This window comes from Thalia democratica, chromosome 7, assembly GCF_965202585.1.
Source record: "Thalia democratica chromosome 7, ktThaDemo2.hap1.1, whole genome shotgun sequence".
Classification (NCBI taxonomy): Eukaryota; Metazoa; Chordata; class Thaliacea; order Salpida; family Salpidae; genus Thalia; species Thalia democratica.
In genome coordinates, this window is record NC_139171.1 from 21,374,671 (window position 1) to 21,391,534 (window position 16,864).

General features: G+C 28.1%; 1 protein-coding gene across 1 annotated transcript in view; it reads right to left on the reverse strand.

Moving 5' to 3' along the window:
* Positions 1-307: 307 nt before the first annotated feature.
* The window catches only part of LOC145841169 (cadherin-23-like), a 30,689-nt gene continuing 14,132 nt past the window's right edge, over positions 308-16,864 (reverse strand). The window contains exons 39-76 of the mRNA XM_082948539.1: positions 16,494-16,658; positions 15,868-15,934; positions 15,699-15,801; positions 15,207-15,355; positions 15,037-15,129; positions 14,165-14,272; positions 13,786-13,981; positions 13,507-13,652; positions 13,024-13,156; positions 12,704-12,849; positions 12,440-12,589; positions 12,208-12,366; positions 12,068-12,129; positions 11,690-11,854; positions 11,167-11,233; positions 10,872-10,974; positions 10,658-10,806; positions 10,183-10,290; positions 9,721-9,916; positions 8,852-8,997; positions 8,081-8,213; positions 7,471-7,583; positions 7,120-7,216; positions 6,774-6,973; positions 6,237-6,419; positions 5,921-6,028; positions 5,606-5,726; positions 5,190-5,296; positions 4,853-4,997; positions 4,061-4,203; positions 3,643-3,749; positions 3,465-3,581; positions 2,998-3,081; positions 2,874-2,936; positions 2,342-2,524; positions 2,009-2,116; positions 1,169-1,289; positions 308-454 (exon numbers count right to left, since the gene is read on the reverse strand). Of these exons, the coding sequence (XP_082804665.1) occupies positions 308-454; positions 1,169-1,289; positions 2,009-2,116; positions 2,342-2,524; positions 2,874-2,936; positions 2,998-3,081; positions 3,465-3,581; positions 3,643-3,749; positions 4,061-4,203; positions 4,853-4,997; positions 5,190-5,296; positions 5,606-5,726; positions 5,921-6,028; positions 6,237-6,419; positions 6,774-6,973; positions 7,120-7,216; positions 7,471-7,583; positions 8,081-8,213; positions 8,852-8,997; positions 9,721-9,916; positions 10,183-10,290; positions 10,658-10,806; positions 10,872-10,974; positions 11,167-11,233; positions 11,690-11,854; positions 12,068-12,129; positions 12,208-12,366; positions 12,440-12,589; positions 12,704-12,849; positions 13,024-13,156; positions 13,507-13,652; positions 13,786-13,981; positions 14,165-14,272; positions 15,037-15,129; positions 15,207-15,355; positions 15,699-15,801; positions 15,868-15,934; positions 16,494-16,658 (4,891 nt within the window). The remainder of the gene's footprint in view (positions 455-1,168; positions 1,290-2,008; positions 2,117-2,341; positions 2,525-2,873; positions 2,937-2,997; positions 3,082-3,464; positions 3,582-3,642; positions 3,750-4,060; positions 4,204-4,852; positions 4,998-5,189; positions 5,297-5,605; positions 5,727-5,920; positions 6,029-6,236; positions 6,420-6,773; positions 6,974-7,119; positions 7,217-7,470; positions 7,584-8,080; positions 8,214-8,851; positions 8,998-9,720; positions 9,917-10,182; positions 10,291-10,657; positions 10,807-10,871; positions 10,975-11,166; positions 11,234-11,689; positions 11,855-12,067; positions 12,130-12,207; positions 12,367-12,439; positions 12,590-12,703; positions 12,850-13,023; positions 13,157-13,506; positions 13,653-13,785; positions 13,982-14,164; positions 14,273-15,036; positions 15,130-15,206; positions 15,356-15,698; positions 15,802-15,867; positions 15,935-16,493; positions 16,659-16,864) is intronic.

The window sequence follows — 16,864 nt, forward strand, 5'->3', positions numbered from 1 at the left end:
AAAATGGTCTTTTTAATCCGAGAGAAAGCACTATTGACAGTTTTAGAATATCTAACGCTTTAGAAAATAGTCAAAAATACTTGAAATTTATAGACTTTTAGTGGTAAGCAAAAAAAAATTAATAACTAAAAATACGTTGTTGGTTTTTTAATTTTAAGTAAACAAAGTTTAACTAGATTACAAGTATACGTTTTAATGCTCCATGAATAGAAAATTTAAAGTTAAAACGTTTGAACTTGAAAATGTGCAGAAAAGTCAAAAAAACGCGAGTAAAAACATCATAACAAAAGAGTTTACAAAAATTCAATTAAAATTGCGTGTCGTCAAAGTTAACATCTTCGTCACCAACGGCGCTACTGAGCGCAGCAGCCAGCTGCATGTTGTTTGTTTCATTTGTGGGAGTGTAGTCAATATTGAACTCTGCCTCCGAATTGCTTCTTGAAATCGACTTTTCCTGCGTCAATAGTATCGTTTGTTAAAAAGGTTTTTTTAAATAATAATAGAGATTTTATACAACAATATTTTAGACTGTCAAATATTGCTAGAATGTAGTTATATAAGTACGTAAAAACCGCTTGTATAGTTCAAAAATTAAAGATATATTTCGTTTTTTTGCAACGTTTAAGCGCCTATATAAGGTGTGATCTTTGATTTGCATTTATCTATTTACTTCAAACATCTTGGACAAATAAACTAAATTGAGACTTTTAATAATAAATACTTTGAAATACTATTTCATTTGTGTATAAAGACTACAATAATTTTTTATCAAAAGAATATTTCATTAAAACTTTGAGTTTTAATTGTCTTTTAGAAATTTTTCATAGTGCAAAATTTCAAAAACACGCCGTGAAGTCTTTTCGTAACAAGTCTGGCGCGCAAATTGCTATTTTTAGTAAACAAATTAGAAATGTTGCCCAACCTTAGTCTATTTAGTAAACTTTCAAATAAAATTTCAAAAAGCCATCAACACACTAAAAAGAACTTGAAAGCATTTTAAGCCTATAGTTTTTCGGCGCACACAATAAAAATGTAAAAATTAACATTATAAGTTATAATATAGTAAGTTGATTTATAACAGCTTTGATACAAGTTTTAAATAACCACGGCCACTAGAAAAGCACTTTACTATACTTAAGCGTACAAAAATTTTAACACTACTAACAACCTCCTGTTGTGCCATATCAACAGAGTTATCATCAATATCAATATCAACATCTGATTGGTACAAATCATCCAAATTAGTCTCTTCTATTCCCTCATTGGCTAGATTGAACAGTTGGTTCGTACTGTAAAATATTTTAGTTAATTTTGTTTCAGTTAAAATGCTGAATACTTATTGATTTCTCGAAAAAGAGCTCTATTGGAGGTATTGAGAACAGTACAAATTTATAACTTGAAATAAGCCCTTTACTAGGTATAAACTTTATGATTATTATTTGTTATGATTATTCTTATGATTTGCAAACTATTTAATTTTTTGTTACCTTTAAGCATTCTCAATAAGACAAAAACAAATCTCAGTACAGTTAAGTTTTCAGTAATATTTATAAAAACAACTCCTGTTTTTTGTAAGCTGTAATTTTGCAAACCAAAGACTAAAACACTCTAGAGCAGGGTTTCCCTAACTTTTCTGCAAATGGCCCCCTTTAAAGAGTTTGAAAAAGCAATGGCCCCCTTCAACATATAGGTTACTCATAAACTATACACATAAGACCTTTTTTTTTTCTCTTCATCTGCAACTCAAGAATATCTAGTGTAAGTTTCTAAACTATCATAAAATACACATAAGACAATTTTTTTTTGCTCTTCATCTGCAACTCAAGAATATCTAGTGTAAGTTTCAAGTTATGGCCTTATGGCCCCCCTGTGACTCCTTTACTGCTCATGGCCCCCCCTCTTCCCCCTTTGCTGCTCATGGCCCCCTAGGGGGCCACTTGGCCCACTTTGGGAAACCCTGCTCTAGAGTCTAGAATGAGTTTAGTATGAGTAAAACAACTTTACGCACTTTACCGTCCCCTGGTGGATAGGAAATCCGTTCCTCATAGTTCTTTCCCTCATGTTGTCATCTCTCGTTTCCATCATCGCGTTTTCTATCTTCTTGTTGTGGTTTATTCTGCAATAAAATCCGTTTGTGTTTTTTTCTATCTTTATATGTTGTTGTATTATCCAACAAAACTCGCAAGTGAAAGAGGCTAAGTTATAAATATAAAAATATGTCTTGTAAACATGGTTTTAATAATAAGGCAAATTTAATTATTTTTAAATCATCACAAAAAAACATGTTACTTTAAAAAAGTTGCAATCTAAATTGTTTGCATAAAAGTATTTTGTAGCAAACTTTTTCTTAAGGCAGATGACAGCGGTCAAAAGTGCAACACACAACAGAGCGAGAACAGCAACAACAACAATAGCGATTATTTGTATCGTGTTGTCTTCTTCTGTCACAGTTGTTACTGTTTGTCCCACTATCCCGTATGTTGCGAGGAACACATTCACATCAACCTCGTTTGAATCCAAAACACTGTTATTACGGAAAAAAAATTGTTTTTTTAAATTTAGATTGTTATTAGGAAAATAATTGAAAAATTGAAATGATAACGTTTAATTGTAAAACTAAGCTTATAAAAGTTTATTTTTATATCTATAGCTTTAAACTTGCTGTAATTCTCTACAATTGTCAAAAAAACTAGCAAGTTGAAATTTTTTTAGTCTTCCCAAAAACTTTCTTTAAACCTGAACTTTTTATTATCTAGTTTTAGAATTTTTATGGATCAAACCTTTTAAAAACACATTTCTATTAGACTAATAGTGTACAATTGCATTTTTATTTTGTAATAGTTTATTAAATATGTAGTAGCATAATTAATTACCTTTGAATTTCGTTAACAGGAACTACGACTGTATCTTTCTTGGCGTGGAAAGTCACTTCAGATCTGTGTAAATATGTATTCATAAAAATGATGAACAGAATAAATACAAATAATTTCAACTTACGCTGCCTTACTGGCCCTAGTAACAGTCTGTTTGCTCAATATCTTGTCTACTATCACCGTTGCTTCCAAAATTGCTCCTAAATCCCTGTTTAATAATATTTCAATAACATGCTTGTACATACGCTAAATTACTGTAAAAACGATTTTCGACCAAATAATATATATAGTAATTTATAATTTTGAAGTAAATGCGTTATAATAACTTTAGTTTGTACAGTGTTGAAACTTGTGAACTTATCGTTTTTAAACAATCGTATATCGTAAATGTAGGAATACACTATACGGATATTTCATAATACATTCGAAAGATTTAGGCAAAATAAACTTTTTTTTTCCTGTAAATTTGAAAAAGCATTCAGAAATATAAATCTACTAAAACACAGAAAATGGTTTTAAATAGTTACTAGTCGTTTATAATGATATAATTCTAGCAAAAAAAATTTGAATACAATTTCGTAACAAACTTACTGTTCGAATTTAAGTTTAGGGAACTCATCGCTCTCAATAGAAGAGAGAAGCTTCACTGTTTGATCGTCCTTGATCACTCCAATCACTAAAACAGCATCATCGAACTGACTTTCAATTCTATAGAAAATAACAAGTTTTATTACGTAATGTTTTTGTTTTGTTATGTAACACTTTTTACCCGTCAGTGACATGGACTCCGATTTCAAAAGAGCATCCGGTCAACAACTCTACGTAATCAATCAAAAACACGGCTCCAGAGCTTTCGTCTATTCTGAACTTGATACCCTGTTAATAGTTGGTGTTTTAACAAGCAGATCAAAGTTTGTTTAAGAAAATTTTTCAACCTCAAACTTCAGCAACTTGTATGAGTAAAACAATAAAACTTTTTTTACTGTATAACTTATGAATTAATCAGAAATTATATATATTTCCACTAGAAAGTAATATTTATATAAGTTCTTTTTTAAATATTATTACTTACAAACTCAGTGAGCTATTTTAACTAAGTTAAAAGTTTATTGTATTATTTTGAACATACTTATAACTTCATTCTTAATATTTTTAACTACGCTATATCAACAAAAAAAAATACATACAAGCGGGTCACATTCTTTGTTGCAGCAAGTCTCTTGAGTATTTATCGAGTAACTCAATCTCGTATTTTCCTGCAAGTCTTGGTCTGATGCGCTCACATACGAAATTGCGTTCTTCTCATCCGGCTGCACGTCCAATGCCACGTCTGGTGGGAAATAATATGTTCATATCTACAGTTACAACTGACCTGTTACATCTACAACAACTGCTTGCTGAGTATTTAATCTTAATGAATGTTGTTATTAAAACTGAATGCAACTAATCTTTTTTATTATCTTAGTTTTACATTTGAAAATGAACAACTTGCACAAATACTTGTGTCTCTGATCAATTACATATTGTTTATTTTGTAGAAGAAAAATTTCAGAGGTAAGTTTTAAAACGTATAAAACTTTTGAACATTTTTTTAACTTGTATAAGTTTATTTTCAAATAAACTCAACTCCGTATATGCTAAATCAGGGGTCGGCAAACTGCGGCCCGCGAGCTCCTTTTCAGCAAAAATATGCATTTTAAAAACAATAAAAATTATATTTTTTGTGATAAAAACTTACATTTAGGCTCTTAATTCAATAAATACTCTTTATTAATGGTCTAATATTACTTAATTTGTTATATTTTCGATCTTAGATGATACTTTTCTACTGATTACTAGAATTTTTTAAGATCAAGGCGGCCCTCAAAGGTTTTTTTCTAAATAGTGCGGCCCGCGAGCAAATTTTTTTAAGAAATTTAGCGAAACCCCTGTGCTAAATAAATGATCCTATTACCCTTATAAACCCTTTCAAAACTCACCAGTAATAAATTGTTGTTGGTCGAACTTTGGAGGAGTGTCATTAACGTCACCAACAGTAATGTTGACACAACTCAGTGAATTTGACGTTTCTACATCTAAGCATGTCAAACCGCTTTCAGATGGAGGAGTGTCGTCTTCAGTTACCTGAAAAAAAAAAATCAAATCAAAAAAAATAAAAAAATTGTATTGAGTTAGTTGTTTAAGTTGAATAAAAATTAACAAAAAAAAAAGTTTATACAAAACTTGCGCTTAACAAATAAACTATACTCTGAACTGAATTGTAAAAATATTCAAATTTAGTCAAAGTTATACTAAAACTTTTTAGCTAATAATTACCTTAACAACAATAGAATATTTGTCATTAGCTTCACGATCAACATTCTGTACTCGCCTTAGTTCTCTTGTAGTTTTGTCAATTCCAAACATACTGTTTCCGTCTCCACCTAAATTTGAATTAAAGTTTAGGTAATTGTTTTAATCTTTTGTACTTACAGCTAAAATACAACTCACACTAAAAGTTTAAACTAAAGTAGAGAAAACTGATTTTAAAAGCAAGGTAGAAGTAGTTTTAAATGAACTAATACAGTTGTTTAGAACGTTTTAACAGCAGATCTCAAGATTCAAATCAAAGATGTTTAAGAAAAACTGCAGTTTTTAGGTTATTTTTTATTTACTTATAACTTTTATTAAATGGTACCTGTGTAAAGAATTATGTAACAACATAACTGCTAATTTGATAACAAGTTTCTAACCGACAATGTAGTAGTAATTGCTTTGTAATTCAGCTGAATCTCTATCAAATGCTTTGTTGATAAAAACACCTGAACTTCCTTCATCTCCTTCTGATACTACTAATTCCTGGTATCTTCCTTGCTGTATTAAAAAAAAAATTATTTAATTTGTTTAGAGAAAATGTTGTGAGGCTAACATCCGCTAAAACTTATAAAAGTTAAAACAATTGCAAGATAAACCAAGTGCTCATATAATTAAAGCTTTAAAGTTATTTAAATAATCAAATCGCTTGTTTATCAAGTAATTTTAAAGTTAGGGAAAAATATCCTTAATACCTCATTAAACTCAGGAAGATTGTCATTAACATCTTGAACATTTATCATTAAAACTTGTTCATCACTTAACTTTATTGATGCCCCGTTGTCTTGTGCTAATATTGTCAGCTGAAATAAACAAGTGTCTAAATTATACAGATGTAACTTATTCGACTTAAATTTTACTAATCTATTAACATTAATCTATATATTTTATCTTGGTTTTTACATAGGTTATACAGTTTATAAATTTCAAATAGAGTTTTCAAATATTTGTTAAAAAAACACTGTAAAACATACTAATTTCAAAAAACAGTGGTAAAGTAAAAGTATAAACCTGGTAGCTTGTGGTTTTTTCATAATCCAAACTACTATCAACACCGATACTGATAACACCATCAGTTTCACCAATTACGAATGGTACGTTGGTTTCAAGTATGAAGTATTTCAAATCCGCATTCCTACCTTCGTCATTGTCAGTTGCATTCACTTTGAATAGCTCTTCTCCCGAAGTTACATCCTGTTTGATATTAAATATTTAATGTTTAAATTGGTAGTTGTTGTGGTAGTGTAATGTTTTACCATGATAATTGCAAGATGTCATACACTTGTAAAGTTTTTAATTGGAAACAAACACTCAAACATTTTAGTTATTAAAGACTTTTTTGTAAAACGTTTAATTAATATTTTTTTTAAAGTGAAGGCTTTTTATACTTCCTAAAAATTATTTTGTTGATGGTTTATATACAAACATTTTAACTTGACAATTGTGTCTATAACATTGGTCGATATTAAATCAAAAGATTTTAAGCTTGTTTTTCTTAAAATAAAAATTATGCTAAAACTAAGCTAGTTATCTGCTAATTAAAATTACCTCTTTGACTGTTATAGTGTCAGGTAAATTAGTAATGGTTGGCACATTATCATTTGTGTCCCTAATTGTGACGGGGACACTTATATTGGCCTGCAACTGGGGACTTCCGTTGTCCGTGGCAACAAAGGTCACGTTGATTATCGACCCCATGGTTTCCCTGTCGAGCGAATAAACTTCTGATGCTGAAGTCTTGAACTCACCTGTGGAAAATTAATATTTATAAAGTTTATATATAACTATTTTTTTATTAAAAGCTGATGGATACTATTATTTTTAAAGTTGTTTGATTGAAAAGTTAATATATTTTGCCCATAGTTGTTTATGAATGGGAACTTTTATCACTCACCAGACTCAGAATCAATGATAAAGTAGTCTGAGAATTGATCTCCCACTGAATATGTTATCTTAGCGTTTTCATCTTTGTCTGCATCTGTTGCCGATACCTTAAAAAAAAATTGAGGAAAACTAAAATTAGCTTTTTTCAGTCATATTTTTGCAACCAACGCGCATGTAGTTCTTTTAAAGCTCAAGAGCAAAACCTTAAGACGTCATAATTAAAAAAAAAGAAAATTTTACTTTAAATTTAACTTTGTTTTAGAAAAGTGTTTTGTGTCTGGAAATTTTAGGTAATGTATACATGGTTAACTGCTATGCTAGGTAAATGTGTTTTGGGTACAACAAATTAAAAAACGCTAACCTCTCCAACAATAGTATTGAGTGTGTTTTCATCAATTTCGTAGGAATCTTGCTGTCTATTTTGAAACACCGGATTGTTGTCATTCACATCAGTTACTGTTATTCTCACTACGTCTGAAAAAAAGCAAGTTTTAATAAATTTTTAAAATGTTTGTTTTGAAGTTAATTATTGGTAATTAAATTAATCTAAACAGTTGTGGTAAACAATCGCGTTTTAGTTTAGTTTTAGTTAGTTTATAGTTTAGAGTTAGGATTTAACTAAACTACTATAAAATAAAAGTAATCTATTTCTAAAAGTAGCAACATTAACAATAATTTTCTAAACTATAAAAAATCACACAAAATAAAACTTCTGTTCAGTGTTTAAGCTTATCTGTGAAAGGTATTGTTAATTTAAATAAAACTTTATGAACCAGCAATTATTGTTTGTTTTATTTCAGCACATGCAAAACACATGATGCCTAAACAAACAAAACTTAAACTTGTCGCTGAGTAGCTAGAATTTTTAGTTGTGACTACATAGTAAGTAAACAAAAATGAACTTTAGAACGAGAACTTAAGAGTAAGCCGTTAACTTATCTAGTTTTCAAAGTAGTTTAAAATTAACCAACCAACAACAACTTGCGAATATCCTTCAACAGCATTCAAATCTTCAACTTCAATTGTCAAGTCGATAGTTTCAACTTTTTCTCTGTCAATTTTGTCATCTTCGGCTACTGAAATCATTCCAATCTGCTCTGAAGTCTGAAATAAATTATCTTATTAGTTATGTTTTTACTTTATTTTATAAATGTTGAGTTTTTGTTTAATAAGTAAAGCTAACTGTTTTTATATTTTTTCAAAAAGTACAGTTTAAATACTGTTATAGTTTTACAAAATACTACTGTCTTCTTTACGAATAATGAGCTAAGAGAAAGTTTAATTGTGTAACATATTTGGAAATACCAGTATAAATTAAATTTAACTCTTTGAAAGTACTAAGTTATACCAATGCACTAAATTTAAATAAAGTGAAAGCTGTTTTAAATACTCTTTTTAAATGTTTAACCAACGAGTCAAATAGTAATTTCAATATCAGAAACAAACAAAAAAATTGTAAATAATTTTTTTTTTCTTAAACGGTATTTGAAAGTAGTTTTATAAGTTCAAATTCAATATAAAAATTTTTATATATTTGATTATCAAAACTTTTTATACAAAAATTAAACCGCCGTTTTATTTAATTTAAACTTAAATAAGCTTTTTGGAAACTAAAAAAAGGTAATAAAATCATTTGTATTTAATTAAAACATTAAAAATGTCTTATAGTTTAATATAGTGTTTGTTCAATATATTAAAAAGTAATAAAATTACCACAACAAACAAACTAAAACAACAATAACTTGGTTTACTGTGGTCATTAAAAACCAGTCTTTACATTCAGACTCATCAACTTTCAGGTTATTTTCATCGTAACAAGTATATTGCCTGATTCTGTACTCGAGATTTGAATTTTCATCATTATCAGTCGCAGTCACTTGGCAAATATCTACACAAAAAAAAATTGTTATACAAACACACACACCATGAGCAAATTTAAGATTATTTAAAATTAAGTTGTGCAATCATTGAAATAAATAACACGTAATTTTTGTACTTTGAAAAAACTTGAATTTGTTTTCTTACAATAACTTTCAAAATAATTTTTAACCTGTCAATGTGATTAGTTTGTTAAGTTTTTAAAGTAAACCTTTAATTGAAAAAATAAATATAAATAAATATAAAATAAAATATTCTAGCGTAAAAAAATAACGTTGGTCAATTAGAGAAGATGTTTTAAAACTCTATTTGTTTTGTTTAGCACTTTTCCGTTACTACAGAAAACATTTTTTTTCTACTAAAATTCTGCTTGGAATTTATATTTTTATAATCCTTTTTTTTATTTTCTAGTTTATAGAACTATTGAAGTATTGTACAGTAAGTTTTATTTTGATACTAAAGTACTTAATAACTTAATAAAACTTAAAAATTTTTGTTTTTCTAACAGTTTACATTGTTTCTAAATTTTGTTGGTTTATGTTTACATTTCCTATATTTATTTATGTAAATGTTTTATTCTGTTATAAAATTTCAAAAAAATAAAAAATGAAAAAAAAAGGTGAAGCTTTTCCGAAAGGGACTTTTAAAAACGCTTTATTATGCTGTATTAAATGTTGTGTTTAAGTTTCAAAACTTCAGGTCATTAAACCATTAAAAAAAATTAAGAACACACTTGTATTCGATCTGCTGTTTTCCTCGATTATACAGTCAGTAGGCATATTACCGAACACCGGAGGCTCGTCGTTGGTATCCGTGAGTTGCACCCTAATTACGAATGTTGAATTTAAACGGGGATTCCCGAAATCAGTGGCCACCACCGCTACTTCGTACAATTCCTGTTCGTCCCTGTCCAAATATGCGTTTCTAACCTGAAAAAAAAAGTTTTTAGGTGTTTAAAAAAAACACAAAACTTTAAACTTCAAGGTTCATTTAAAAATCGTAATAAAAATTTACTCTGAAATAGGTCAAAATAAGGTAAGTATTTAATCAAACTAGATTTATTTTTTTTTTTGTACTTTTTCCCGTCTGATTTCTGTAAACATAAATAAATCTGTATAACAATAAATAAGAATAAAAAAAAGTTACTTTTTAACTTAAAAATATATTGTTTACTTTACTAAATAGTCAAACTAACTTGCAGTAAGCCATTACTGTCAATGAGAAAATTAACACTGTTGTCTCCACTAACTGAATAGTCAATATTATTGTTTGGTGAACAGGAGTCTTCATCATAAGCTGATAACTGTATTTAAAAGAGTTTAATAGTTTGTTTCTAAACTATTACCAGATATATAAGTAAATATGAACAGTTTTGTTGTTTTAGATTTAAACTTAACACAAAAAATTGTTTTAAGCATACTGGTGATTATTATTATATAACAATTAAAAAAAAATAAACCGTAGCAATAGGGGTTCCTTGTCTGGATAATTCACCAACTTGGGCAGAATTTGGATTAGTTGAATCGAAAATCGGGGCATTGTCGTTTGTATCCTAATAAATATTTTCATTAGCTACGAGTCGGTTGAAAACTATGAAGAAATTGTTTTTTCAAATATTTTTTTTATTAGTCGTTACAAACTCTATATTAGCTGTCGGTATACTTTCAAACCTGGATAGTTATGTCAACTGAAACATTAGCACTCAATCTCGGGCTTCCCTTATCCTTAGCTTGAACTACAAGTGAAATTGTTTTGTCTGAATTAACACAATCCACACTGATTGTTTCGGTGTCAAGTGGTTGCTTTGGCTTCAATGTTGCTGAAAGGATATTTGCTATATGTCTAATTGTATACTAAAAATAAAAATAATAAACTGATACAAACCAATGTTCTTTTCACTGCTTGTGACGACGAACAAATCTGAATATTCTCCACTTAAAATTGAATACTCAATTTCGCTGTTCAAACCTTCATCTGCATCTTCAGCCTGCGTTCAAGTTAGATTTTACTTAAATTTTACAAGTGTATAATAAAACAAAGTACATAACGAATAAGTTTTTTCACATTTTCACTTTGATTAGTTATTTGTAAGGCTAACTTTTAAAGCAAATTCTAAGCATCTAAAATATAACATAGTGTTTTAACATGTTGATACTGACTAATTAAGCTGAAAGCTTACTTGAATTTCTAGCTCAAAAAGTTCATCGTTTTCTTTTGTTGCAACAAAATAGGAGTCTCTTATCCACCTAATTTTTTAGTCTATTTTGTTAATTTGTTTATTGTAATCTACTTTTGTTGTTAAGACTTATAAAAGCATTGTTGTTTATAATATTTTACCAGCTGTTTTGTGTAAGAAATCGGTAACAGTTTTTGATATCATACGTACTACAACAAAAAGGAAGTAAGCAATAGTTTTTGTTAAGAATAAGGAAGTCTGTATTGTTTATCAAGCAGGGAGACCAAGTTTTTTTAATGTAACTTACCATTTAGTTTTTTTAAAGTAACCATCAGTATAGTGCCAAAACAGCTTTACTAGCGTTTTTAAACTAAACTGAAATCTTTTCACATAACGCGGTACTAGATGCATCTTTGTTCTAAACTAATTTATTTAGGAGCACTTATAGAGCAAAATCAATAAATGTGTTATAATTATTGCAAGCTGATTGCTCATCAATATTTCATAACCCTGTTGCCAAACAAACGTGGGTGTATTGTCGTTGATATCAGTGACGGTAATTTCCCCCGTTGTAGAAGTAACTTTTCCTCTACCGTCGATTGCAGTGAACGTCAAGTAATGAAGGTCACGTGTTTCTCTGTCTAATTCTGATATCACTATTACTTCACCGGTAGATAAAACTGAAAAGAACCTGAAAAAAAGTTTAAAACTAAGTATTTAATGATGTTTTGAATTAAATTTTTTTATCAAATTAAAAAAAAGTTTTGAGTTTTTAATAAAGTTTGTTTAAATAAGTTCACCTTTGAATTTTAGACAAAAATCAGTTTAGTATCTTAGAAAAATATTATAACAAGTACATAATCAACAACTTTTTGTTTGTTCTGATATAATTAATAATACTTACTCATTTTTTGAATTTAAGCCGTACGTTACATTACCATTAACTCCACTGTCTGAATCTATAGCCTGAAAATAAGTAGTTTGGTAATTTATTTTATAAATTTTCAATTCTTAAACTTAAGAAGCTGTTTTTTCATAACTTACATCCAGTATTCCAACTACGTCACCAATACTAGCATCTTCGGAAACATTTAAAACTACAGGACTTGTAAGAAAAACTGGTGAATTATCATTCGTATCAAGTAAATTTATTGTAAAATTTACCTCAGAAAGTACATTATCATCTGCGGTTATAGCCAACACCTAAGAATAGAAAATGTAAATAGTTATGGTTCAGTACATAATTTAATAAAAGTGTTTTGGTAAAAGTCCTTACTGTCATGTTATATTGTATTACGCCGTTGTCGAAGTCAAGTTGATCAGAGTTTTTCACTAAAACATCAAAAGATGAAGATCTAAAAACTTCAGTAACAGACAGTTTAAAAGGTGAAGTGTTATTAGAAAGTTTTAAGAAGAAGTGAGAGTCCTGAAATAATGATTCATTTTTATACTAGTTGTGACCAAAAAATACTTTTATAAATATTAATATCAAAAACAGATAAAAAATAGTTTTTTTAACAGTTTTTCTGTAAGAACAAACCTTGTCAAGATCTTCGACAAATAAATCTAATCCTTGTACAATTGACCCAACTGCAGAACCTTCATTTATAGAAGCTTCAAAACTTCCAGACGATGTAAATGTTGGTAAATTGTCATCTTCATCAACAATAATGGTTTGAACAGACGCTAAAAATGTAAAAATATTGAACTTTTTAGCTTTCTTAGCATTAGAGCAACTAAGCTTGATTAAAATTAAGTTGTAAAAAACAATTAGAAACAAAAACTAAGCATACTTCATATCTGTAAAGGTGTTTAGAAGTGCAATAAATCAAAGTTTTAAAAATAATATTTTAGATTTACTTGTAATAATCTGATCAGTCCCATCAACAGCATTTAAATCTTCAACTTCTATAGTTATTTCAACAACTTCTACTTTTTCTCTATCAATTAAAACTCCATTTGCTACTTTTATTTGTCCTACTTGTGTCGAATTCTAAAATAAAACAAAAAATAACAGTAAAACAAAATATAACAGAAACGCTTTACTCATTAAAACAACAAAAATCTTTTTTCTAAAAACTAAAGCTGAATCTAAGATTTTAAAAACTTCAAATTCCACACAATAAGTTTAAAGTAAAACATTTTTTCTTAATATTTTTAACTGAATGTTACAAAATTAAAATCAGGCATTTAAGAATTAAATCACAAAGTTATAAAATATAATTTGTATTTGCCGATTGAAAACAGGAATATTAATCTAGTTAGTTTTGAGAAAAAATAAACTTAGTTTAGTAGTAAGTAAGTTTTTTGATCAAAACTAAATCTGTTTAACTGTTTTCTTACCTCAATTTTGGTTTCAATATCAAACCAATTGTTACACTTATTATCTTCAACAATATTATTACTTTCATCGTAACATTTATAACTTGTTATTTTATATATCAAATCTGAAGTTTCATCATAGTCAATTGCATTGATTTGGCAGATTTCTGAGATAAAAAAATTGTATCACTTTAAACTTTACGCTATAGAAAACTTAATTGTAGCATTGTTTTGTGTTAATTTAAAGAGCCAGTATTTTAAAAATGGATGTTTGTTTAGTGCAAACAACAAAAAGTTTACCAGTGAGAGCAGCCGAATTCTCTTTAATTTCACAATTATTAGGAATATTATCAAATACTGGTGTTTCATCATTCAAATCTAATAATTGAACTTGAATGCTGAATGTTGTAGATTTTCGGGGATTTCCAAAGTCAGAAGCAATCACGTTAACCTGATAAAACTCTTTCTCCTCTCTATTCAAAAACTCGTTTCTTACCTAAGCATAAAAAATATAAACATATGTGTATGTTCTAACACTCTTTGATTAAATTAGTTAAGTTTTAAATATCGTAAAAAAAGCTATATATGGGCATACCAAGAATTTTTGTAAAAGTTTTTGTTAATAATAAGAAAGTAACTTTTTAAAAGAAGTTTTATACACTTTATAATTTCAACATACTTGTAAAGTTCCATTGTTGGTAATATCGAAATTAATAACATTTTCTCCTTCAATCGAATAATCGATTAAGTTATTTGGTGAACAAGCGTCATCATCTGTAGCTTGTATCTGTTAAGTATTTTTTTAAGTAAAAAGCTTATAGTTTGTTTATAATTTCAACAAAATATACCGATGCTCAAAACATTTTCTATGTGTTTGTAATTTAGTTTAAGCATAAACTTTTATGATATGTGTTTATATAAACATCTTAAATGACCAAAAATAGTTAAAATACATTAAATCTGTTTAGACAACATAATGAAACAGTATTCGCTATTGTTTAAGAGTTGATCTGGTAACGTTTTAAAAACATTATACTTAAGTTGTGTTTAGTTTTTGTTTTATTAAAGTCGTTCTAATTTAGTTTTAACAAAGAAAAAAGTATCATAGCCTGTTATACAAATTAGCTTTATTTTAACTTAAAACTGACAAATAATCAACTTAAAAAAAAAGTTTTTTGGTAAAAATAAAATTAAAGTTGCAAAAAATCTTACTATCTAAGAAAAAAGTATAGATTAGTATCAAAGTAAAAACAGCTATTTTAGAGCTTAATAAGCACTTTCGCGACATAAAAACAAATAAATCAAAACTGTCATTTTTTCTATTTACTTTTGTGCGGCGCCTAGCTACAAGTGTTTACTTAAAAAAGAGATAATCAGTTTGCTTGTTTAACTAAAAGAAATCATTTTATTTGATTTTAAATTATTAAACTAGCTAAAGCAACAAAATTAGACTTGTATGTAAACAAAAAAAAGTTTAACTAAACTAAAATGATTAAAAATTAAATACACAATTTTTTTGTTACTTTTTATGGCGTAAATAAGCGAACTTACCTGAGCAATATAAGTTCCTTGTAGCGACATTTCGTATACAGTTGCATTTGTTGGTGTTGATGCAGAAAATACTGGCGAAAACTCGTTTAAATCCTGAAAAAAGCAAAAAATTTTTAAGCTTAAAGTTTACTGTAATATTTTTGTTCTAGTCAAAAAAAAAGCATTCATACCTGGATAGTAATATCAACGGTTGTGTTTGAACTTTTACTTGGAGTACCTTTATCGGTAGCTATTATCAATATTGAAACAGTTTTTCCACTATTTGTACAATCACCATTAATATACTCTAAATCTATTGCTTGTGTTGGTTGAAGTAAAGCTGAAAAAATACACGTGTAATGTATTTATGAAGTTTTTAACTGTATAAATAACTTCTATCTTTTAAAAATCTTTAAATCAAAATAGCTTTGTTTGTTTAAAGTTAAATTAAAATTTTGAAACACAATCAAGTATAAAAAGATAACTAGAATACTATTATTGTATTTGTTTATGTTACATACTTAAGTCAATAAAAAAAAGCTTTTAGTATTTCAAAGAAAAAATCTTTGTAGCTTCAACTTATTCAAAAACAAACTACACGTGTTTTCTAAAAAATGTATTGAAACTCAATTTTTTTAGGATAACATAAAGATTTATAGTTTAAATGATAAAACAAGTTGTACCAGTATTAAGCTGTGTAGATACAACTTGAAAATATTTGCTGTATTCACTAATTTCAATTGAGAACTCAACTACTCCATTTAAACCGCTGTCTATATCTTCTACCTATAAATGATTATACTTATAAAAATGCCTATCAAAGCAATTTTTATTCAAAATTAAGTAACTAACTTTTATTTCTAATTCGAAGCTATCGTCATTGTCTGATATTGATAAAAAGTAAGAATCTCGGATCCACCTGTAGTAAATTTACTAAAAATATAAAGTATTAGTAAGTTAATCTGTTATTAAGGTAGATCAGTAATTCCCCCACTAAGGGGGGTGACATAAGTTCAGTCAATGATTCTAAGTGATAGATTATTAAGCAAAACTGATTTATACCTATTAAAGGATAGGCGATATCGCCCCATTTTTTTTTTGAAACCTAGAACTATAGATTGCCAAAGTTAACAGTATCGTAATAAATAGGTCGGAAAAAAATTATATGGGTAATTAGCTAGTGAAGGGGCGATATCTAATAAATTAGGGCAAGGTATTTTTTAAATTTCTCCAAGAGGGCGATTATAAAAACGAGGTTAGGAAACTCTGTACTGTGTTAATCGCTAAAAACAGTATTCTAGCTCAGTTGAGCTCAATCACAAAGTTGAACTTAAACCTATAAATAATTTATATACATTTTAAAAATCTACTTTTTCTCCACTGCTTGATAAACAATAAACTTTAAAATAACAGATATTTCAGAAACCATTTCATGATTTCTTATTCGTTACTAAACATTACTAAACGGTCAAACAAACGTGGGTGAGTTGTCGTTGACATCAGTGACGGCAATTTCCCCTGTTGTAGAAGTAACTTTTCCTCCACCATCGATTGCAGTGAACGTCAAGTAATGTAAGTCACGTGTTTCTCTGTCTAATTCTGATTTCACTAACACTTCACCGGTAGGTAAAACTTCAAAGAATCTATGAAAGTAGGTTTATTTAACCATAGAAAGCTAGACTTTTTTATTTGATTTGATCTTTTGAAACATTTATTATCTGTTTTTTAAACTTATTTAAGAAATATTAGTAAAACTTAGAAAAGAGAAAGTTTTAATCTCGTAATATTAAACTTTGTTTTTTAAATTGAACACTTTCAACTATAACATACTATTGTTAAATTTTTTTTT